The 23,360-nt window shown below is 38.7% G+C and overlaps 6 protein-coding genes across 6 annotated transcripts; 3 read left to right on the plus strand and 3 right to left on the minus strand.

Annotated features, from left to right (window-relative positions):
- Window positions 1-196: 196 nt before the first annotated feature.
- FPOAC1_011462 (uncharacterized protein) lies at window positions 197-1,837 on the minus strand (the record flags this gene model as incomplete). The annotated part of the gene is made up of 5 exons (XM_044855841.1): window positions 197-202; window positions 636-968; window positions 1,031-1,057; window positions 1,117-1,263; window positions 1,319-1,837. The coding sequence occupies 5 exons, from the start codon at window positions 1,835-1,837 to the stop codon at window positions 197-199; spliced, it is 1,032 nt and encodes a 343-aa protein (XP_044703154.1).
- Window positions 1,838-2,960: 1,123 nt separating this feature from the next.
- FPOAC1_011463 (uncharacterized protein) lies at window positions 2,961-6,815 on the plus strand (the record flags this gene model as incomplete). The annotated part of the gene is made up of 2 exons (XM_044855842.1): window positions 2,961-4,359; window positions 4,417-6,815. The coding sequence occupies 2 exons, from the start codon at window positions 2,961-2,963 to the stop codon at window positions 6,813-6,815; spliced, it is 3,798 nt and encodes a 1,265-aa protein (XP_044703155.1).
- Window positions 6,816-7,394: 579 nt separating this feature from the next.
- FPOAC1_011464 (uncharacterized protein) lies at window positions 7,395-8,450 on the minus strand (the record flags this gene model as incomplete). Its single annotated transcript, XM_044855843.1, has 1 exon — window positions 7,395-8,450. The coding sequence occupies one exon, from the start codon at window positions 8,448-8,450 to the stop codon at window positions 7,395-7,397; it is 1,056 nt and encodes a 351-aa protein (XP_044703156.1).
- A 1,941-nt stretch (window positions 8,451-10,391) lies between these two features.
- Window positions 10,392-11,671, plus strand: FPOAC1_011465 (uncharacterized protein; the record flags this gene model as incomplete). Its single annotated transcript, XM_044855844.1, has 4 exons — window positions 10,392-10,396; window positions 10,453-10,495; window positions 10,557-11,308; window positions 11,362-11,671. 4 exons carry the CDS (start codon window positions 10,392-10,394, stop codon window positions 11,669-11,671), a joined length of 1,110 nt encoding a protein of 369 aa, XP_044703157.1.
- A 1,021-nt stretch (window positions 11,672-12,692) lies between these two features.
- FPOAC1_011466 (uncharacterized protein) lies at window positions 12,693-14,589 on the minus strand (the record flags this gene model as incomplete). The annotated part of the gene is made up of 5 exons (XM_044855845.1): window positions 12,693-13,135; window positions 13,182-13,277; window positions 13,324-14,050; window positions 14,099-14,488; window positions 14,542-14,589. The coding sequence occupies 5 exons, from the start codon at window positions 14,587-14,589 to the stop codon at window positions 12,693-12,695; spliced, it is 1,704 nt and encodes a 567-aa protein (XP_044703158.1).
- A 7,396-nt stretch (window positions 14,590-21,985) lies between these two features.
- Window positions 21,986-22,871, plus strand: FPOAC1_011467 (uncharacterized protein; the record flags this gene model as incomplete). The annotated part of the gene is made up of 2 exons (XM_044855846.1): window positions 21,986-22,402; window positions 22,461-22,871. 2 exons carry the CDS (start codon window positions 21,986-21,988, stop codon window positions 22,869-22,871), a joined length of 828 nt encoding a protein of 275 aa, XP_044703159.1.
- Window positions 22,872-23,360: the final 489 nt, after the last annotated feature.

A 23,360-nucleotide genomic window follows, 5' to 3' on the forward strand; every position in this document is an offset into this window, starting at 1 on the left:
GAGGGTTGCAGCGGTTAAGTGCGGGAATGCGCGACTTTTTAAAGCTGTCTACGCATCCCTGTCCTTGTTGGTTCTGTGTCTGTTATATATACTCGTACTCTGTAGATCCCTCCCAGTTTAATTACCACGTGATATTTAATAAATGATATTTGAATTAGATCTTGTGTAATATGTTGTATATAATTTGGTTTATAAGTCACGCCTGTGTTAGAAAACCTAGAGTCTTGAGAGAAACCTTGACTTAATATTTTATTAAAAATTTAATTTATGCAGATAGATTAACCTTTATTAATAACCTTGAAGAAACTGAGAAAATAAAAGCTTAAGCCGTTATAAAAATTTAATTAAATATAATTTAGTTAATTATCTACATGCATATTCATTAATATCACTTTTATCTCAATTAAAAGCCAATTATTAATTGAATCAGTGACTTGACCGGAGGGTTTGCTGTATTATTGTCCTGGGCAGTCCTCTTTGTTTGTCGTGCTTATCGATACACCTCAAAATATTATACAGTAAACCTCAATAGGATACCATAGCGTAAGTACATCTGCACATAAGTAACTAGGTACCTAGACTGTTGTAACATAGAATACGCAAGAAATCTTGCTTGATCGCGCAAGATCACTTACACCTTCCCCGATAATCGTCCATGGGATATTGGGTACAAATATATCTACCTTGTTGATTGTCCTAACACCAAGCTTCTCCTTGTGATTCAAGAGAAGATAGGATGACATTGACCCATGGGGACTGCCCAAGAATGCGTAGAATGCTTCCTTGTCTTCATCCTTCCTTACATCGAGCGTAACTCGGTCTTCCCATTTCCCGATAGTGACTCCTCGACTCCCCCATTTCAGCAATGCCTCGAAAAGGATTCCAAGGGTATCGGCGTTTGTGATTTGAGACTGGAAGATATAGTTGATATTGCTGACATCGCCAGATTCTTCCATACAGGCCTTCAACTGCATGGTTGAAAGAGATCAGCACATGAAAGCAAAGGTAAAAGTTGAGAGCAAATACTAACCCACTGTAACCATACTACATCACTCCACTGGAAGGAAATCTGTCAGTCACGTCTTGGTCCGGGGCTGGTCTAAGTAACCAACTTACTTGTTGAAGGTGTGTCATATGCTTAGTATAATAACCCTCCAGGTTAGGGAACATCTTGTGGAAGGAATGCTTGACTGATTGTGCGTTATCTCCAATTACAACACCAGCGTCGATGATGTAAGAAGTGAAGTAAAATGCCCCCGAACTCTACAAGGTGGGAGATAAATTAGCTTTTGCCGTACACGGAAGCGGAAACACTTACCCAGTGATCCTCATACTCATCAATATCAGGATCGAGGGGATTCTTGAAGATGTGTCCACCTCCTTCGTCGCACCAAGCTTCGTTATGGACCTTCTTTTCAATTCCGAGCCCTCGAAATGCTTGATCTAGGTAGTTCTTAAACCAGGGAGCGTTCCCTTCCGGGTCTTCGTAGTAAACGTTCCAGCCCTCGTTCTCCTCTATTCCAGGATAGAGCTGAAGATAGTCGGGGCTTTCAAGCGATGCCCCGCCGTTGGCCTGCTTAGCTTCCTCTTGGGTTAGACCCATAAGACAATGGAGCTTGCGTCCCCTGGTGACTGCCTTGTCATATGCATCAGACCTTTTGGTAAAGCTAGATGATGCATTATCGTGAAGATTGCGGCCGTCGATAATACCGGAATAAGAGTTCAAGCCCGAATCTCTCCATGAAGCTGCATATAAGGCAATGCAGGTAAGAGTGGTAAAGATGGCAAAAGTATACACGGAGAGTGGCCTCCACGGAGAGGTAGGCTTTGTTGCCATAGTGTGCTGCAGTGTAGCAACCTTGTAGAAAGAAACTTTAAACAATTGTATTGATGTGGAATTGTAGAGAAGAAGGTGTCATCCAACTGTAGGTTTCAGTAATCGTTTATGATACTTATAGTTTTAATGGCTATCTGAGCGCGGAGATAGGTCCTGTGTGCGTATCTATTTTAGCATGCTACCCTTACAAGGCACTGCCCATTTTTGGTGCGTTTACTATGACCAACGACAACAGACCTCAATCTGGCCATGTTGTTTCATCCCAACCAACATGCATGTGTGATATGGGTTATGAGTCAATGTAGGAGCTGCCAAGAATGGTTCCAAATGTCGGCAATTGCATTTCTCGGTCACCTAATTCTGAGGGATGAGAATGCCTGGGGCAATAAACGAATAGGAAGAACTTTCAAATACTAGAACCAACAGCATAGTATGTGTGTGAATGGTAACAATAAAAGCTTACTGTCTAAGCGAACGAGGTATTTACTATCGTATGTAGACATGATCTGCATAAAAAGCCTACAAAAATAAATTTCCCAAACCAACAGTCTCGGGGTTTGCCTAATCGGGTAACACTGCCTGTTTCTTTCCGCGCGGCAATACTTTTATTGCCAGGATCTAATTGACATTGATAACACAACCAACAAAGGCTGTGCAGCAGTCAATCCTCACAACGAGGCAGATATTGATCGTGAGCAATCATCAGGACAATGCAACTTCGATATACAGTAAAATGCCTCACGTCCAATCCTTCCAAGCAGCACCTAAAGGATCGCATGATAATCCGGAAGATATTGGATCGTACCCTGGTAGAGTGCAAGGCTCAGACACATGTTGTCACCAACATGTTGTTCAGAACCAACATCAATTGCGACGAAACCATTAGGGCAAAGACGTCAACGTGAAGAGTACACTTTGGGGGCCACGATGAACTGGAGCGACAGCGTTGGGTGACTTGATATACCTCGTGGGCCATCTGATAGAAGCGCCTAGCTATATAAGCTGTGATAACTTTCCGTGAACTTTTCTGGACGTTATTTATCAAATGCCCATTCCTTTCTATTACCTTTTCTCATATAACCTTAACATATAAGCATCGCCCATTGATTCAAGTCAACTCATCATGGCGTATTTCACGCTTCATAGTACCATTGCCTTTGTGATGGTACTGATAACACTCGTAACGCCGCTCACTTCAGCGTTGCCAACTCTCCGAATCATGCCACTCGGAGACTCCATCACAAAGGGCAATGGATCCAAAGATCAGAAGGGCTACCGCAACCGCCTTCGTCAGAAGCTGATCGGCCAAGGTACTTCTGTTGACATGATCGGCAGTCAGAAGCACCCTGCCACCGGCATGCCAGACAATGATCATGAAGGCCACAGCGGTCACGTCCTTTCTCAGATCAACGAGCATTGGAAACGCTCCATCGCAGCACGTCCTAATGTTGTTCTTGTACATGCTGGAACCAACAACATGGATCTGGAAGAGGACCTTGATGGCTCGCCTGCAATGCTTGCTTCCATCATCGATGGCCTTCTTGCCAACGCTCCTGACGCAACCATTCTTGTTGCCCCGGTCATCTGGGCTAACAAGCCTAGGATGCAGCAAAATACCGATAGATTCAACCCTAAGGTTATTTCCATCATAGAGCAGAGGCAGAAGGCTGGGAAGCACGTGCTCGAGGTCCCCATCGACATCACGGTGGCCGATCTTTGGGACCAGAAGCATCCTAACGACGGCGGTTATGAAAAGATGGCCAACGCTTGGTTGAAAGCTATCCTCGAAGCCGATCGACGTGGTTGGCTCAAGGACCCGGTTGTCAGGGACGCCAAAGGACTACCAGGTGTAGGTCTCGGTGTGGGTGGTGCATCGGGCGGCACCGGCCAGGAGATCGAAGGCCAGATCTGGAAGAAGCAGGGCACCGTGTTCGACGGAGTCCGCACTTGGGAATCTGTCGGTACTATACGTGGACCTCTTGAGAACGGAAGCCGGGCCAAAGTGATCCTTGCAGACCTCAACGGCGACGGCATAGCGGACTACATTCTGGCCGACAACGATGGTACATTGCGAGGCTGGATCAACCGAGGTAGTCCTAACGACTGGACGAGTATCGGCAAGATCAACCCGGATTGGAAGTCTGTCAAGGGGAACATGGTTCGACTTGCCGACGTTGATAATGACGGCAAAGCCGACTTGATTGTGTTGTATCAAGAGGGGGCAGCTAAAGTCTGGAAGAACGTCGACAACGGAAAGAAGTTTGAGTCTCTCGATTCTCAGTGGGCAACTGGCCTTGAATCAAGGGACAAGATACACTTCGAAGACATCAACGGTGATGGATATGCAGACTACGTTATCGTCTATGAAGGGGGTTCCGTCAAATGGGCGCGCAATACTCACAACAACGGCAAGGACAATAGCAAGAAGAACTGGGAAACTGTGGCTACGATTGCCCCCGGTCCTGCCGGCATTCCTGCAGGGTCGACAAGGATCCGAGACATCGACGGTGACGGCAAGGCTGGTGAGTTTAAAGCTTACACTGACCAGACTTGAAAATTTTTAACTGACCAATCAACAGATTACCTCGTTATATACGACGGAGGTGCAGTCAAGGGTTTCCGCAACACTATCAAAGAAGGTGGGCGTAACTGGGAAGATCTCGGCACTATTGCTCCAGGCACCTCGGGCGTCGCAGGTGATATGATTCGCTTCGCAGACATGGACGGCGACGGTCTCGCCGACTTCCTTGCCGTCGACGATGATGGAAGCATTCGCATGTGGAAGAACCTGGGTATCGCCGGAACCAAGGGGACGAGCATTCGCTTTGCCGACTTGACTGGCAATGGCTTTGATGATCTGATCTCAGTCGACGCTAAGGGAAGGGCACGCGCATGGCTCAACAAGGGCAGTGACAAGTGGGAGTCAATCGGCGAGATTGCACCGGGTCTTGATGAAGACCTCTCAGACTCGCGCATCGAGTTTGTCGATGTCAACGGTGACAAACGCGCTGACTACTTGGTCATCTACGGTGGTGGTTCTGTCAAGGCGTACCTGAATCAGGGTAACCTTCCTAACCCAGGTGATCGCCGGATATGGCAGGATGGCATTGTCATCGCCCCAGGCGTTGGTGAGCCCGGAAGCAAGATCAGGTTTGCAGACCTCGACGGAGACGGGTACGCAGACTTTTTGGTACTCTATGACGGGGGAGCAGTCAAGTACTGGCAGAACAACAGGAACATACCGCCCGTCAACGGTGGTCGCATCTGGAAGGAGGGCTTTGTTGTGGCGACCGGCGTCGGCGAGCCTGGCAGCAAAGTGCAGTTCGCAGACCTTACTGGGGATGGGAAGGCTGAATACATTGTGCAGTATGATGGTGGCGCGGCTTTGGCGTATCGAAATAACGGCAGAATCCCCCTTGGCGAGGGGCGGAAGTGGACTGACCTGGGCACGGTTGCTATCGGTGTCAAGCCTCAGGGGTCTGTGTACTACGCAGATATCAACGGCGACGGGAAGGATGACTATGTTTCTGTTCTTGATGGGGGTGTTGTCAATGCATACATCAATATCAACAACTGGATTCCTAAGCTGCCTGATAACCCCGGAGGTGGTAGCGGCGGCGGCGGAAGTGGTGATGGAGGCAATGGTGGTGGAGGAAACGATGATGGAGGCAACGGTGATGGAGACAATGGTGGTAACGGCGACGACGACGATGATATCGTATATATCGACCCAGTCATTTGGAGCTCGAAAAGCCCAACCGCCAGCTGCCAACCGCCATGTACCCTTGTCCTTCCACCATGGCCGCTCTCGTCCAAGACTACCATCAACTTCCCAGTCGTCACCGAGACTATCAAGGAAACGTGGCCAGAAACCACAGACGGTGTTGTCAAGTATCGCACAAGCACAATCACCGTGCGTATCACGATACCCCCTCTCACGACGTCTCAAATTGAGGTCTCCAACATCGTCATCACCGAAACCACATCCAAATCAATCATCGTCCGTGGCAGCGTTGTTCCGCCACCCATCACCTTGACCGAACCAACTCACGGCGTCACCTACACTTACAAGCCTGGGCCGTTTCCAACTGGTGATAACAAGCCAGGGGATAATGAAGATGATGACGATAACCCCCCCAATGATGATGACTCGGACAACGATGATAAAGGCGACGAGGACGATGATCTGGTCATCTTGCCTCCACCAGGCATTGTGCCTGGCATCGTTATCGCGCCTGGGCCTCCAGGGCCTATTTGTAAGACAGGCTGCGGCAAGCCCTGTGTACTCGGCTGCTCGCCAGGCGGCAGTGGAGGAGGAAGCGGAGGTGGAACAATTGGCTGCATCGGTGGTGGATGCCCTGGGCCAGGAGGAAGTTGTGTTGGTGTTGGGTGCGAGAGTACCAACGACAAGGACGATGACAATGATGATGACAATGACGAAGATGAGGATGAAGATGAGGGCGAAGACGAAGAGGACTGCGCCACCGAGACAAACACGGCATGTCACCAGGTATGCACGACGAAGCCTTGCGCCACAGTCTGCAACACCTATCTCGGCTGTGACTGTACAACCTCCAAGGTTACCGACTACTGGGTGTCATGCAAATCCTCATCCTGTACAACTACCGCTACCGAGGTGATCACGGGCTGCTTCCTCACCGCAACCGCTACTACAACAACCGGTGCATCCTGCCCACTCATGACAGTCGATCCGTGGAAGGAAAGCCTGGGCGACAATGACGATGGTATACAGGACCCATTGGAGGATTTCATTGGGGCCTTGAGTGTATATGAGGCAAGCGTTTATATGTCGGGTAAGCGATATACTATCAACGACGACGGCTACGTTACTATCGACAGAGTCGCATACCCACTCCCAGCTTTAAAGTCTCCAAAAATCACAAAGTTCAAGGAGGCCACTGCCACTATCTGGCCTCCAATGACAGGATATACTTTCGTCCCTGCAGATGATAGCTAAGGGTATAATAGAAGGGTTTAAGTAGTTATAGTAAAATCGATTGATTGTTTTAGAATCGGTGTATATTGAGATTGTTGATTTGTGACAGCTAAAACGACTTCAACCTCATGTAAAGATTAGACATAGTCATCTGATGTTGTTACCTAAAATAGAGACAATATTGGGGCTTTCGTGTGATGTGACATGAATGCTCAGTTGACACGAGTCATAAACACAGATTAAACACAGATGAGTTAAAGTCGTTTATTATCTTTACGTCGCGTCCTGCTATTGGTGCTGATCTCCATATAATCAATCTGCGCTCGGACTGGGCCAACAGGTTAATTCTGCAAATCAACGGGCCGCAAGGCATAGTGTCGTCAGCCGTCGTCAGTGCATACGAGAAGTGGCGGCTTTTAGTTAGATCTCGCAAAGAGTTGTTCAACGCCATTTGAGGCAAAGTGAAAAACGATGGAAAGACGGGACGGGACTTTGACAGACGTAGTGCAGAATCGATCTTCGCCGAGAGGCGCTATTACGTGATTGCTTGGAATAGGTGTAGAAATGAAGGTGAAGTATATTACGATTAAAATTAAATGTCTACTCTTTCTCCAATAGCTCGACCGGGTTGTGGTCTTCCATAGCCGGCACCAACCGCGACACAATAGCCCATACTCTCTCCTTGGTCTGCATACCATAGGGGCACAGTACCCAAGAGTAACCGGCCATCAGAGACTTGCGGTACTCGGTCATGACTTCAGGATCGTCCCTGGAAAGCTTTGGTCCACCGAACTCGTGCAGCTTGGCAAGGTAGTGGTCCAACACTTCCATCTCATGAGCGCGACGGTCCTCGACAGCCAGAGCCGTCATAATGAAGTAGACAATGTCAGTAAAGCACGATCCAATATGGATCACTTGCCAATCGACAAGCATGGGAGTGTCTTGCTCTTCAGACCAGGCCATGTTTCCCAAGTGAGCATCACCGTGAAGGACGCATTGGAACTTGGGGTTTCTGGTAGCAAACCACTTGGTGATGGCGGCAGTCATGCGCTTCTGGTCTTTCATGTAATCGGGAACCGGAGGTCGGTCTTCAGCAAGAACAATGGCATCCCACATACCACAGAGACCAAGTACCGATGTCTCATAGTGGCTGTCGAGCCAAGGAACGGTAGATGCTTCGACGCCCCATGTTGCGGCATGTAAAGCGGCAAAGTGCTCCACAGTCTTCTTAACGCGATCGACGGACCAGGTATTGACAGGGTCGGCGAAGGAGAAGTTTGCGGCAGCAAGGTCCTCCATAATAAGAATAGCGTTGTTGTCACTTTTCTCGGCCCACAACTTGCGCGGGATATTGAGATGGGGCACTTGGGGGGCCAAATTATTGTAAAAGTCGACCTCGCGGTTGTAAAGTGACAGTATGAATGGGAACTGAGCCAGAATGGCAGGGTTGAAGCCACCCTTGATGCAGATACGCATGGGCTTCGTGGTCTCGTCACCTTCTCCTTTCTCGGGCGTGGCTGTCATGAGGACCAGCGTGGCTGTTCCACCAATGGTATTGTTCAACTCGAGCGTGGCATTCTTAACGCCGATCTTGGGCGAGAGCCAATCGGTGGTGATGTCCTGGGGAAGACTGGGGAGGACTTGGGTAGTAGCCATTGTATGTGTGTATGATGTGATGCGATGTGATGGCGGTTAGGTAATAGGTAGAGATGAAATTGTATACGGGTAATTGACGTATCATGCAGAAAGTTGGAAAAAAAAGAAAGAAGAAACCAGGACTTATGTGGGTTTGAGGGTAAAGGGGAAAGGGGTCACTTGTTATACAACTCTACAGGCGTCTGTAACATAACCAACAAGAAATCATCCATGATTAGGATCCCATCCCAACGGTTCTGTTTTCCTATCATGGTCAGCATTTAGACTAGTCGATTATGGGGAGGCCTGAAAAAGCAAATTATTTGGTACAGCCCGCAGGGATCTTATATGTTAGTGTGAGACCGGAATTTGCCACTTACCTTTTTCTTTAATAATTTACTCTATAATAGAGCTATAAAGAAATAGAAAAATAGTAAAATTATATTCTAGAGACTATATATTAGAACTTAGTCTATTTTTCTCTATTTTCTTAGCTTTATTTACTGTATTTTTCTAGGATTAAAAGTAAACTGGAACTCGGTATCGAACTAACATATAAGATCCCTGCGGGCTGTACTTGGCCCTGTATTTGTGGGTTTCGATATCTCGGTTATGCGCGTGCCTGACGAAAGAACTCCCTTGTTGCGACATTCTCTCCACATTCAATGCTTCGTACCGTTGGGCCTAACGAAATAGACCCTCGGGGGGGTCAAGGATCTTCCCGCGTCCGTTGACATGATTTGCGTGCTAGTTATCTCTCGGACCACAATAAGGTCCTGGTCGCGAACGAGTCTTGTCTTGTGTTAGCTGATTGTCATGCCAGGGCAGGCAGGCAGACACCATCAGCCCCCAAGTTTTGTCATGTTTCAATTGTCAATCCTCGTAAAATAAAAAAAGTGACCGCTGCGTAACCTCCGGGTCCAATGATATAGAGACGGCTAAAACGGGATGCAGAAAAAAAGCAAAATAAAAAATGATAGTTAAATGCAGTCACTGCCACAATGGCAAACATGACAAGTAAAATAAGATGCATAATAAAGAATTATCAGTTTCAAGACTACTGAAGACGCAAACAAATGGTCATCACTTCTTGAACAGGGAAAACCTTGCGAGCGGCCGAGTCTCATCCGAGTCTTTGTATGCATGTTTGCTTCTGTGAGGGGCGACGCTGACTATTGTAAGATTTACCCTATGTTTTGTTTTGCCTTGTGGAACTATTCGGCGAACTTGTGGCTGTTATCTAGTCTAGTGCATGAGAATAAACGATAAGCTCATTAAATGCTTTTCTGTTAGACGCGTCAAGCGACACGACAGTTGTTATATGCACAAGCCGGCATGTTGACCCAAAGGTTAAACGCGTAGTACTCCCAAACCAGTAAATATTTTACTCTCACAACCAACAACTTGGCATCCATCGATCGGTAGATGAGAATGAGCCCCATCCTGTGCACACAGTCGGGACAGAAGACGCAACAAATCTCGTAAAATCTGTTCTGCAACCTCTCCTGACTTGACTAGGGGGGCCCAGTTGATTACGAGACATGATTTATCGAAATGCTTTGCTGACCTCGGCCCCGAGTATTATATCATATTTCAGAATGTGAGAAGTGAAAGTCCCAGGTATTCTCTTTTGCTACAACCTGCTGACAATGCCTTGTACTAACGAATCGTTTCAACGGAAACCAGTTTTCTCAGTGGACTCGACAGGGAGACAACAAGCAGCATCATCCAATCATGCTACTAATTCAACTCGTCAACCCATAAACGGGCAACTAGTCTAGTCCTCCCGGCAAGGACCTTGTTTGCCCCGCCGCGGATTGTTGGCCCCTGTTATCCGCCCGCTCGCCGTCGCGGCAGACGAGACAAGGGTCAAGGTTGAAAACAAAAATCTTCAATACAGACGTTAAATCCGTCCCAAATTCAATCTACAAATGTCTTAGAATCAAATTCTGTCCTGGCCATATGGAGTCTAGATAAATAAGATCGACTATCCTGTGCGAACTAGTTTAGTTGCCGTCCTTAGTTGTTTTCAACAAGCTACTCCTACCAACTATCGTCCATCTTTTGTAAGTACAAAGTACTGATCTCGTTCTCTTTAATTGGCAATCGCTAACAGGTCAGTTGCAGTACAGACATACCATGGCTGTCCGCGATAGTCTCGGCCCCGTGATGGCCGCCTTCATCGCCATTGACGGCGTCATCGTCCTCGCCCGTCTCGGTGTACGAACCAAATTGACGACTCTCGGTTATGACGATTATGTCATTGCAGTCGCCATGGTCGCATTCATTCTCATGTGCGCCTTCACATTCGTTTCCCTTCACTACGGTTTCGGCGTATCGGATCCCGAAGTCATTGCAGGCATGGCCAACTACAATGTCATGGAAGCCCAGCGATACTTCACCATTGCTCAAATTACATACGTCGCCGGGTTTCCTATTGTTCGTATCAGTGTCGCACTGGTTCTTCATCGAATTGTGCAGGGCTGGCCTCGCACACAACAACTACTCGTGGGAACCATGGTCGTCATCGGTATCTACGCCCTGGGCTGTCTTCTGGTGGATGTGTTCCAGTGCATCCCACTCAAGGCTGTTTGGGGAGATGGTACCGGCAAGTGCCTGAGCTCAAAACAACTGGCTGGTTTGGGTTTTGCTGTGGCCGCCTTGGACATTGCCTCAGCTTTGTTCTATGCTGTTCTTCCCGTCTTTCTACTCAAGGGCTTGCAGATGGGTAGAAGAACCAAGGTTGCCATCATCATTCTACTTGGTCTTGGTGCTTCGACTGTCGTCATTAGTGTCATTCGCATGCAGAGTCTGGTCCAGATCGTCAATGCTAAGAACATTGTCGAGGCATTGGATAAGCAGCTGGAGTCCTTCATCTAGTACGTCTTCTTCTTCCAACCTAATTTATCTTACTAACAGCACCTTTCTATAGCTCCGTCCTCGAGTTTGGTATTTCCATCCTGACAGCCTCTTTGGTTGCCTTCCGTCCACTCATCAAGTACCTACCATTCGGTAGTATGGGACGCAGCTCTGGTCCAAAGGGTCCCTCTGCTGATAGTAGTGGCCAAGGAATTAGTGGCAAGAACGACTTTGAGATGGGTCGACGGAAATATGTCAATATGCCTGACCCAACCCCCTTGGATTCTGACGATGGGGAAAGTCAGCGCAACATCTTGCATGAAACTGACAGCCCCCACGACTGGAAACAGTCTGCTGCCACTGTTACATCTACCTCTAAATAGATAGAATCAAAGTCTCTTTTGTACAATAACTTTCGACTCGCAACAAAACTCGGCGAAAAGAATCATTGATCATGCATGTTGAGAATTTGGCGCCGTTGCAAAATAAAAATATTTTAGTCTACCATGATATTTTTAGATGCCGTATTGATCCTTGATTTCCAATCTCGGGTGAAAGTACCTAGCAACTGGTAAATAAGGTAACTGCCGAAACTTATTTTCCTAGCGAAAAGGCCGCCTTGAAACCAACAGTTCTGTTGGTTGGTTGTCATTGACAGTTATTACGAAGCCGCCCACTAAATGGCAGGGAATGCAGTAAAGGCAAGGCTGTTTCCATTCCAGGGTGACATTATGGCAGATCAATCTAGGGTTAGTCGATTTTCATCCTCTCTCCGCGGAACACGGGCATTGGTATTGAGTCGCAACAAATGCCCTCAAGTGCAGATGATCCGCTTCTGTCTTAAATATCACATGAAAGCCTAGACTACATAGTTGATCAAAACAACGTATTAATTCATTCCCTGGGTTGAAACATTCAAGGCTCGCGAGATCGCCTTTGGTATACCCTACTTTGGAAATCAGCTGCTGACAAAATCCAGCATTATGTAGTCACACGTCTGTTGGCAACTGCGAAGATACCAACCATGATTGGCGCGGAACATTTTCAAGCTCACCATGGCTTGAAAATGCACTTATTTGCACAAGTGCATCTCGACTTGGTACAATCAACTATTGTGTTGATTTTTAATGTATACTTCGGGACTTACGCCTCGAAAATCACCCAACAAAAGTTACGCCTCGAAAATCACCAAACAATGGTACAATCAACGTCAATTGTATTGCTTAATTACACAAAATCGACTTGCTTTATGGCATGGTTTCTTAATCTTCCATCTAAGAACTGTTCAGCTTAGAGTTAGTACCAATCCTGATGTACCAAGTTCTGTTACGCAAAGGTAAATAGTCCAACGGCATATAGTCCCAAGAACACAACCTAACTAAAAGCCATGCGTATCGATGATAACTACTCATCAACATCCCTCGGTTCGGCATCCTTTGTCAAGCTCTTATACTCATCAATGCTCATCGGTACGAAACGTGCAGGTCTCGTAATCGGTGTGAACTCCTCATCGTGCTCGTTAAACTCCGTAAGCCTCTTCCTGGTTGCTTCCCTCTTCACATTGACGCTATAGACTTTCACGCGATGGCAACTGCTTGTCACATGGAGACCCCAGTTCCAACTGTGTCTGACTTCCATGGGCTGTGTGTTGAGACTGTTGTCCCAGCATCTTACGACAAGCTCAGTCCAGCCTTCATGGTCACACGGTACCTTACCCTTGAAAGTGCGCCACGCGAATTTGTGCTTGGGAGACAGGTTTTCGATGGGTACAGCATACCACACGTAGCCACCGTCGGAGGAGATTTCCACACGTTCCGGCCACCGACCTCCACCTGAGTATGCCCAGCCTAATCATGTTAGAAAATAGGAAGTACTTTAGGTCGATGATTTTACCTGTAACTTCTATCTCTCCGTCGTGTACCACAACCTCCTTGTGCCAAGGGGACATGATGGCACTGCTAACCGGCATCTCTTGGATTTGGATCCCCACTACAAAGTGTTAGCCATGCATTATACTAAAAGATCAAAGACTTACTGGTGGGTAACTGATTATGCTTGCCGGTCTGATGTTGAAAGTACAGATATTCCCTACTCTGTACTGGTGCGAGACTGGGTGTCTCAATCGCCTTAATCCTGTAGAGCCACTTGCAACTCCTAGCTCCAATGTACCCCATTACAACAGCTCTTACCGGCGCACCATGGATTTTGGGCAACGGCTCACCATTCATCTCCCACGCCAAAAGAACCTCATGAAGTTTGACCTTGGACCAAGGTACCGAAACAACATAGTTCATAAGCTGCCCGCCCTTGAAATATGTATCTGCGCCATAAAGTTCAATATGCTTTGCGCCATCTTTGAGACCGCCGCAGTGCTTGATCACCTTCTTCAGACTCACGCCTGTCCATTTCGCAGTGCCGATGGCACCCTCGGCCCAGGGCGCGTTGATCATTTCGTCGCCTTCGCCGGGGTACTCAACAATCTGCTCGAAACGGCGAGTACCACTGCATTGAATTGTGACGAGTTTGGTGACTCGTGGGAAGCGTGTTTCGTCTTGAAGGTCCTTGAGTGTGAGGGTTTGGGGGTTGTTGACAAGGCCATCAAGACGTAGATCCCAAGCGGCATGGTCGATGTCAGGAATGCCACCATGGTTTCGAACAAAGTGCAGGTCGTTTGGCATGATGTAGTTCTTAGTTAAGAGTTTCTTTGGCGCTTCACCGTTGTATGGAAATTCGAGAAGGTGAAGCATCTCGGGATGTTTTTCCTGCAATATTCAGCATCAATAGGTCTTTACGAGTTTGAGGTGAATCACCTTGAGAACCGTCTCCCAGCTGATCTCAGGTATCCTTGTCAAGGATCCCCCAATAGCCTTGTGCCATAACTTCCATCTTTTCCCCTCAAGAACGGGGTTCGTAGCCGGAAGAGGCTCGAGCTGGAACTCGGGCGGTGGCGGAAACTTGAAGCGTCGGAAGCGCTGATGGGCTTTGACTTTCTTCTCGGGGTAATCTTCCCACTCTACGTAGCCCTTCCAGCCATCTCTCTCATCCTGAACGTCGAGATCATTATCATCGAAGCTTATGATCTTTTCCGAATCAGACGTCTTTAGCTCGTGTGGGTCAGTGTTGATTTGAAAACTGCTTTGGTTGCGGATGCCGAGACGAGCAGCCTCCAGACCTTGTTCGAGCTTCCACTCATCGGGGCGCTGTAGTCTATTGTTAGAATCTCAAGTCATATTGTTTGGGACACGTTGATTACCTGTCCGTGAGCTTGAGATCCACGACGATAGGGAATGTCTGGCTGCATTTTGTTAATTTGGTAATGTTGACTATAAAAAGAAAAAATGTCACCTTCAATTCGATGGATCAGCAGCTCACCTGTGATATGTATATATCGTTCGGCGCAATGCCGTGATTATGACGAGTAACTGGGTTGCAGACTATGTCAGTTACAACCCCATTGTGATCATGGTGACGCCAAGATGCAGAGACAAAATTGTACTAACTACCAATGAAACCCACAATTGCGTAGAATAAATATCTCACTGGTCAAGAAAAGGACTTTTTTGTGAATTTATTAAGCGATGTAACGATTGGTAACTTGTTTTTAAGCAATATTGCAGCTTATAAATTTGTGCTTGGTGTGACAGTAGCTGAGCTTGAGGGTGTAAAGAATACATAAGTGTCAACCTAAAATGCTGTACACTGACTTCCCAATTCTGTCTCTGACGCTCTCACACTAAGCTTTTTGATCCACATGATAACTAATATGGCATCCATTGATTTGATCAGCCAGGGACCCTAGCCGCTGCAGGACCTGTGACGTATTTGATTTGCCGAAGATGCCGTGGTCGGCGATTTTATATAATACACATACATGCTTAGACATATGCAATGTCTATTAAGATAAGACTTTAATATATGAAATAAATTGATTAAAGATCTAAGTTAAAGGACTATAATAGAGGAAAAGAGATATATATATATATATATATAATATAATTATATAATTATACCTATAATATCCTCTATATTTAATACTCTTACTTAAGCTTATAATTATATAGAAATTAATCCTCTTAGTCCTTTAAGTAAATAAAGATTATATATAGTCTATTTAGCTTTACTATTAGCTTTATTCTTACTAATACTTAAGCTTATTTATCTATAAGGTAATAAATAAAAAAATAAAAATAATAAATAGATAAATAGATAGAAAATAGATATAAAAGAATATAAAGATTATATAGTTAAAATTATCTTATATTTCCTATTAATTATATAATTATATTAATATATCTATATAATTATATATAAAAAAGACTATTTAATATAGAATTATTAATAAATTTAAAAGTAAATTAAAATTATAAAAAATCTACTTTTAAAAATAGCTTTATAAGACTATTAATAACTTAGTATTTTATTAAAATATATTATATTTTAATTTTACTAAATACTATTTATTTATAAATAAAATAATATTAAATATTAATATATTTAGACTTTATATATTATATAGAGTTCTTAACTATAAAAATTGCCCCTTAGTTATTACTATATATAATAATTATACCTAGTTTAAGATTAATTAAAGATATTGATGCATGAAGGCATCGTCATATCAATTGACCGGGTAATTCAGTTGCCCGATCCGTAGTTTACCCGGATTAGCCGGATGAGTCAGCGAGATCTGTGCCCTTACGGCACAGATTCTGACTTAGCCAAATACGAATCATGCACCTTACGATAACTCACCCTGACCCTAGGCGTGATCTGTTATCAGATATAAGCTCTTTAAATAATTATTATAGTTAAATAGTTTCCTTTATTATTTATATTTAAGCTATATATTTAGCTTTATATAATAAGAAAGTAATAATAAGTTATCTCTTAAAGCTTTAATTAATAGCTTTTAACTTAAAGTTAAAGATATAGCTACTTATTAATTATTTTATATTTTAGTTTTTACCTTAATCTATATCTATATATCTTTAAAGAGATTAAATATTTCCTTAAAATTAAAGTTTAAAGTAAACTATACTTTATAAATACCTTATAATCCTCTTAATTACTATTTTATATTCTTTAGTTAAGTTATTAAGATATTAATTATATAAAGATATACTATAAGTAATATCTAGTTTTATTTTTAATATTATATATATTAATAAATTAATTACTTTTATAAACTATATTTTAAGTTCTAAAGTAATTTTATATATACTATCTATAAATATAAATTTTAATATTATAATTAATATAAAGTTTAGACTATAATCCTAAAGTTTAAATTCTTTAAGTAATTTCTAGATATATATAGACTAAGATAAATAAATAGCTTAATTTAATTTATTTTATTTAATAAATATCTTAAGATAATATTTATATAGGCTAAAGTTAATTATTTTAAAGTATTTAAATAATATTATTTTAATTTTCTTAATCTCTTTTATATTTAAACTAATTAGTAAGAGATTATTAATATAAACTATAATAAAGATTATACTTTTAATAAAGACTTTTATATCTAAGTATAATAATTTAAAGCTAAGTTTATTTAAATAAAATAAGAGTATATTATATTAAATATATAGTATTTACTTTAAACTATAAAGTATTTTATTAAGCTTATAGACTTATTTAGTTTTATTATAAAAACCTTTAGGTTATAATATATAGATATCCTTATTAATATTACTATAGAGAAATACTATTTTAATATCTATTTATTTAACTTTAAGATTAAATATAGCTATAATAATAAAGATTACTTTATAGCTTATTAGCTTAATAATAAATATAAATATTTTATAGTAATTAATATTTTCTTTTTATTTAAAACTATAAATAATAAAGTAGGCTTTATATCTAAGGATTTTACTTTTCTTATCTCTTTTTACTTTATATACCTATTTACCTTAAAGAATATTAATATTATCTAGTATATTTACTATAGTTTATATTTTATTTTCTTTAAAAGAATTAAGCTTATTTATTATAGTTTCCTTTTACTAATAGTAAGAAATAAACTATATAGCTTATTTATATATTTAAGGTTTAGTAAGATTAATTATTTAGGCTATTATTATAATATATATAGTTAAGATATTTAGGCAGTTTAATATATTATTATTAAATTAACTTATATTGGAGATAAGTATATATTAAGATTATCTATAAAAGGAGTAAGTTTATTAAGGTAATTAAAGTTTATAATATCTTTTAAGGGCTATTAGACTTAGTATATAATTATTAATTTAAGTATTTTAAAGTTAAGGGATATAATTATCTATCTAGATAATAATTATATTTTAAATAAGATCTTTATTAATATTTAAAGGCTAATATTATATTTATTTATTATAGAGTTATTTTAATATATTATTATTATTATTTTAATATTATATAATTATAATATAGTTAATAAGTTAATTATCTATCTTTTATCTTTTAAATAGAGTATTAATAAATATCTTAGGATATAAGTAAGTATAAGGTTATTTATTAAAGACTATATTATTTAAGTTTAAGACTTTATTATTTTTTATTAAGATAATATATATAAATATACTTAAGTAGGTAAGCAGTTTATATAGGATTAATATAAAGTATATTTTATATTTCTTTAAGTTAATTAATTAAATAAATCTAAAACTGCCTAGTATATATAGATATTAGATATTAAGGACTTTATATATTTATTATTAATATAATATTATTAATAATATAAAGTAAAAACTAAGGTTTTTAATTTAAATTACTCTCTTAAGGATATATAGCTAGTATATATATAGGATATTCCTATTAATAAGTATTATTATAAGTTTCTTAAGAATAGTCTAGTTTATTTATTTAATAATACTATTTTATTAATATTACTTAATATTAGTATAAATAATCTTAATTCTTTTACCTTAATAGAAAAGTTAAACTTTAATAAATATATTCTTATTTCCTTTATTAAGATAAATAAATTTATATTGCCTTATTAATAATATATATACTTTAATAAGATATTTAAGTTTATTTATAAACTCTAATTTCCTCTTTAATAAAAAGACCTATATTATTTATATAAAGTTATTTATAAAAGTAATTTAATATTATTTACTATTAAGACTTATTATTAAAAATAGTTTAATAATATTAATATAAAGGCTCTTAAAGGGATATATTCCTTTCTTAATTAATTATTAATATAGTTATACTATTATCTTACTTTATATATATAAGATATATATATATCTAATATTAACCTTATTTATCCTAATTATTATAATTAATAGCTTCTTAATATCTTATTTACTAAAGTAATTAAGATATTTATATTAAATAGTTAAGTCTTTATTTTAGACTATATATATAGATAAAGCGATATTATAATTAATTCCTTCTTTATTAATAATATATATATTATAATAAAGAGTTATTATAAATATAGTCTTATTATCTTAAATAATTATTATATATTTATTATTTAAGATAATTTATATACTAGTCTTTAAAAGTTATAATATTAATATAAAGTTAATATATCTATCTAGAATAAAAAGTAAATTACTAAGTATAATAGCTCTTTTACTCTTATTCTTAGCTTAAAGTTAATATATACTATATTCTTATATAATTATCTTAGATTTACTAAGGCTAATAATAGACTTATTTATCTTAGTTAGAGTATTAAAGTTCTTAAACTTATATATTATATAGCTTATTATATTACTATTAAGGATATATACTATAGAGAGGTATTATATTATATTATCTTATAATTATATAATTCTAGTAAAATTATTTAAAATAAAGATAAAAATATAATTAAAGAAATAAATAGCTATTATAATTACTTTTATTCTTAGGCTATTATAATTAATTATATTATTAAATAAGGCATTATAATTACTATATTACTATTATTTTTAAAAATATAATATTTATTTAGCTTATGTAGAATATTTATATTCTTATTTATATTATTTCTCTAGGTATTATACTTAGTAATTATTATCTTTATAGCTTAATTTACTATATATTTTATATAATTATTATTATCTTAAAAGTAGACTATTTTTATAGTTATTATATTAAATAAGGAAAGTAGTTTATATATTCTTACTATTATTAAGTTATTTTTATTATTATTCTTTTTACTTAGTAAAATAAAAAGTATTATTAAATATAACTTTTACCTTAATAATAATAATATTATTATAAGTAAAAATAATATTATAATTCTAATAGAAAATAATAAAGAAAGTATTATAGTTTAATCTAAGGCTTATAAGGAATTTATTAATAATATATAATTTAAGGAGTTTATATTCTTTATTAAGTTTAATAAACCTAGCTAAAATATCCTTAATTTCTTATTTAAATATAAATATATTATTAAATTAAGAGAAAGTTATTTCTCTTTATTTATATATTAAGTCTATAAATTTAATACTTTCTTTAGGTTTAAATTAAAAGTATAAAGTTTTTATAAGTTTAAAGACTAATAATTTCCTTTCTATAAGTTCTTAGGTATTATAGCTATATTTACTTATAATTATATATATAGCTTAAGTTTAATAAGCTAAAAAGCTATAGAAAAGAGAAATAATTATTAATATTAATATAAGTAAATTAAATAAATTACTATAGCTAGTATAACTTAATTTAATATATATAGCTTATTTTTATTTAGATTAATTAATTAGTCTTTTAAAGAGTAAAATTAAGTTTAGTTTAATAATATATTTAATTATCTTTAAGGATATATTATTAAATATATAATTTAAGTATTACTTTAAATACTAATATATACTAAAGTTATAATTTAAGTATCTTAATTAGATTATTAATTATTAGTTTAAAGTTATTATTTATATAATCTTAGTTAATTAAATAGGATAGTTATTATCTAGGTTCTTAATATATTATATCTTATATTTATAGACTTACTAATAGTATATTATTTAGTCTATATATTAAAATATTATTAGCCTTACTATTTAATATAGATAAAGTATTCTAGCTTATATTAAAGTAAGGCTATAATTTAATTTATTATTCTATAAGGTTATAATTTATTCTTATTTTAGAAAGTTAATATCTTATATCTATATACTTATCTAATAGTATATAATTAATTTTATTATATATAGTTAAGTTTATATTTATTTTTAATCTTATATTATTAATATTTATACTTCTAATTAATAGAATATTATTTATTTTAATTATAGAGGTAATCTTAGATATTATATTAAATATATTAAATATATTAAGGATAATAATATAATTATTATATCTATTATATTTTAATATAATTTCTAGTCTCTAGAGTTTAATTAATAATACTTTAAATAGACTATCTATAATATATAATATAGATATATTTATTAATAATATATTAAATAAATTTAAATAAAAAGAGCTATCCTTAATTATAAGTAAGGGATTTATTTAATCTAGATTTATATTAATTATAGCTATTAATATAAAGAAATATTCTTTATTAAGGAATTTAAAAATAATAGATTTTAATAATAATCTTAGATATAAATAATATCTATATAGCTTTATTTTTAACTTTTCCTTATAGTAATAATTTTTTTAATATAGTATTATAGAGAATATTTTAATATTATATTTATATTAATATTAAGTAATTATTTTATTAATAAATAATTAAAAAAATCTATAATAATTAAATTATTTTTATAGTAAAAAAAAGAATTTTTAATTTTTAAGTTAAATTAATAAAATAGATATTTTATTTAGCTTTTTATATATATAGCTATCTAGGCTTATAACCTATTAAGATAAGACTTTAATATATAAAATAAATTAATTAAAGATCTAAGTTAAAAGACTATAATAGAGGAAGAGAGATATATATATATGTATATATAATATGATCATATGATCGTACCCATGATGTCCTCCACGTTCAACAATGTCAGCGTCAGATTCGCTGACTCAAAGCCTCCTAAGTCTTAGGGTATAGGAATAAGTAGTCTAAGAACTATAGTCTACGGAGTATAAAGTGTCCTACCCTACGTAGACTCGGTTCTTTTTTGTGGCATACAACACGTCTGATCCTAGGTGGGTAGTGACCATGCACGCGGTGATTGTTGCTAGGAACAACCTGTCTGAGGTGGCCTGAACCTTACCTTATCGCCGTGGGGATCAAGGTTATGTATGAACCAAGATTGTAGAAAGGATAATTGTCAGAGACTTTTGTTAGACATGACTACCACGTGACACACCAAATTGCTTGAAAGGCTTCCGATAAATCACAGGAATGGCATTCGGAGACTGTTGACGACCTGTATTCAATTCTGATCTACTTCGCGCTTCTCTAGGGATAAACAACAATTGAACACTGTTGCATATGTTACAACTGGAGGTCAAGCAAGGAAAGATCCCAGCATGTCGGCATCAGCGATATCTGGCTGCTCATGAGAATTGAGGAGAACACAAATTACCTATCTTCTTATGGGCCTTGGTTTCGGATATCTTATTTTGGCTTTCAGGTTGCATGGTCAACTATGGGGTGATAACAGAATTGTCTAGAAGACAAATTCAATATTAAAACTATAAGTGAAACCTAGTAATCCCAGAGGGCTATAAAAACCATCCGTCGGACTGTTCCAAGACACATTCCATTCAATCATTGGTTCTCTACTAAGAAATCTTGGCCAGCCAATTCAACCATGAAGGCATACTTCCTCGCCCTGATCGGCCTTTGGGCCATCCCATCAGCCAGTGAGATCCTCGAACCCCTTCCCGAGGCCGCGTCGAGAAAGGAGCTACGCTTCCAACCCTACATTGACTTCGACAAGGATGGATGCTACAATACAGCTGCGATTGATGCCAACGGTCGTAGAAACCCTGGCATCATGAAGAGCTTTTCACCAAGCAAGAATTGCCGCAACAAGAAGCAGCTCCTCAACAGCAATGTTTACTCCCGTAAGCGATGCAACCATGGCTACTGCGCCATCATGTATGAGTACTACTTTGAAAAGGATCAAGCTACTGGCTTGAGTGGACACAAGCATGATTGGGAGAACATTGTTGTGTTTACCAAGGGTGACAGAGAGGTTGTCCGTATCGCTGCGACCGAAGAACACGTAAGTAAACCTTATCCTCTAACACTCTATTGTTTTGTAACATAGTTTTCTTTTCTAGAGCAAATACCGGTACACTAAAGACTGTGTGGACTGGTCGGATTGCCCTATCCCATTCGAGGGAGAAAGACATGCCAAGCTTGTCTACCACAAAGTCCGCGGCGACATGCACAGCTTCCGCTTCGCCAAGGAGGAGGAGGGTGAGAACGGCATTGAGAAAGCCGAAAACCACTTTCACCGCTTCTACAAGAGTCCGCTTGTGGGATGGGACGACTGGCCCAGTGACGAGCTGCGAGACAAACTGGTCAATTGGCATGATTTCACGAAGCCCAGTATTGGAGGAAAGAGGTTCGGCAGGGCCCTTAAGAAGGCTGCAGGTAGCTTCAAGATGGTTGGAGAATTCAATCCCTTTCAGGAGAGGGATGAAGACGAGCCGATTCCTGACGAGGATTGGGACGAAGACGAGGAGTAAGACGTAAGGTAGTCGTTGACACCCACGCAATCTAATGGATTAAGTAATGGAGAAGGGCTCCCAAAGACTTGCTAGCTATCTACTAAATCCATTTTCGAACAAGACCGTTCCAATTAACCAGGACCATGAGTGATGGTATATTCCCAAGGTGCACCGACAGCAAAGTAGATCATCATGACTGAGAGAATAATAATGATGATCTAGGTGTAATTGAAGCTCTCAATCATTTTGTCGAGACGAATAAAGAATCCACTGGGTCACTCGGTGTTGATGGTGAAAGCGTGGCAGAGCAAAGCCTTTGTACAGTTGAGACTGATACCGCCTAAATTTGAAGTTGTAATTAAAATCCCCAGATCCCATTTGCATATCTAAGACATGAGGTTCATGAATTGCATACTCGTTGGCTAGCCGGGAGGGGGGGGTGCCAACTAAGCAAGCTTAGTTGGCCACAAAAGTATGAGACAAGGCGAAAAGTGTGAGACATCCCGG

This window comes from Fusarium poae, chromosome 4, assembly GCF_019609905.1.
Source record: "Fusarium poae strain DAOMC 252244 chromosome 4, whole genome shotgun sequence".
NCBI classification, from domain to species: Eukaryota; Fungi; Ascomycota; class Sordariomycetes; order Hypocreales; family Nectriaceae; genus Fusarium; species Fusarium poae.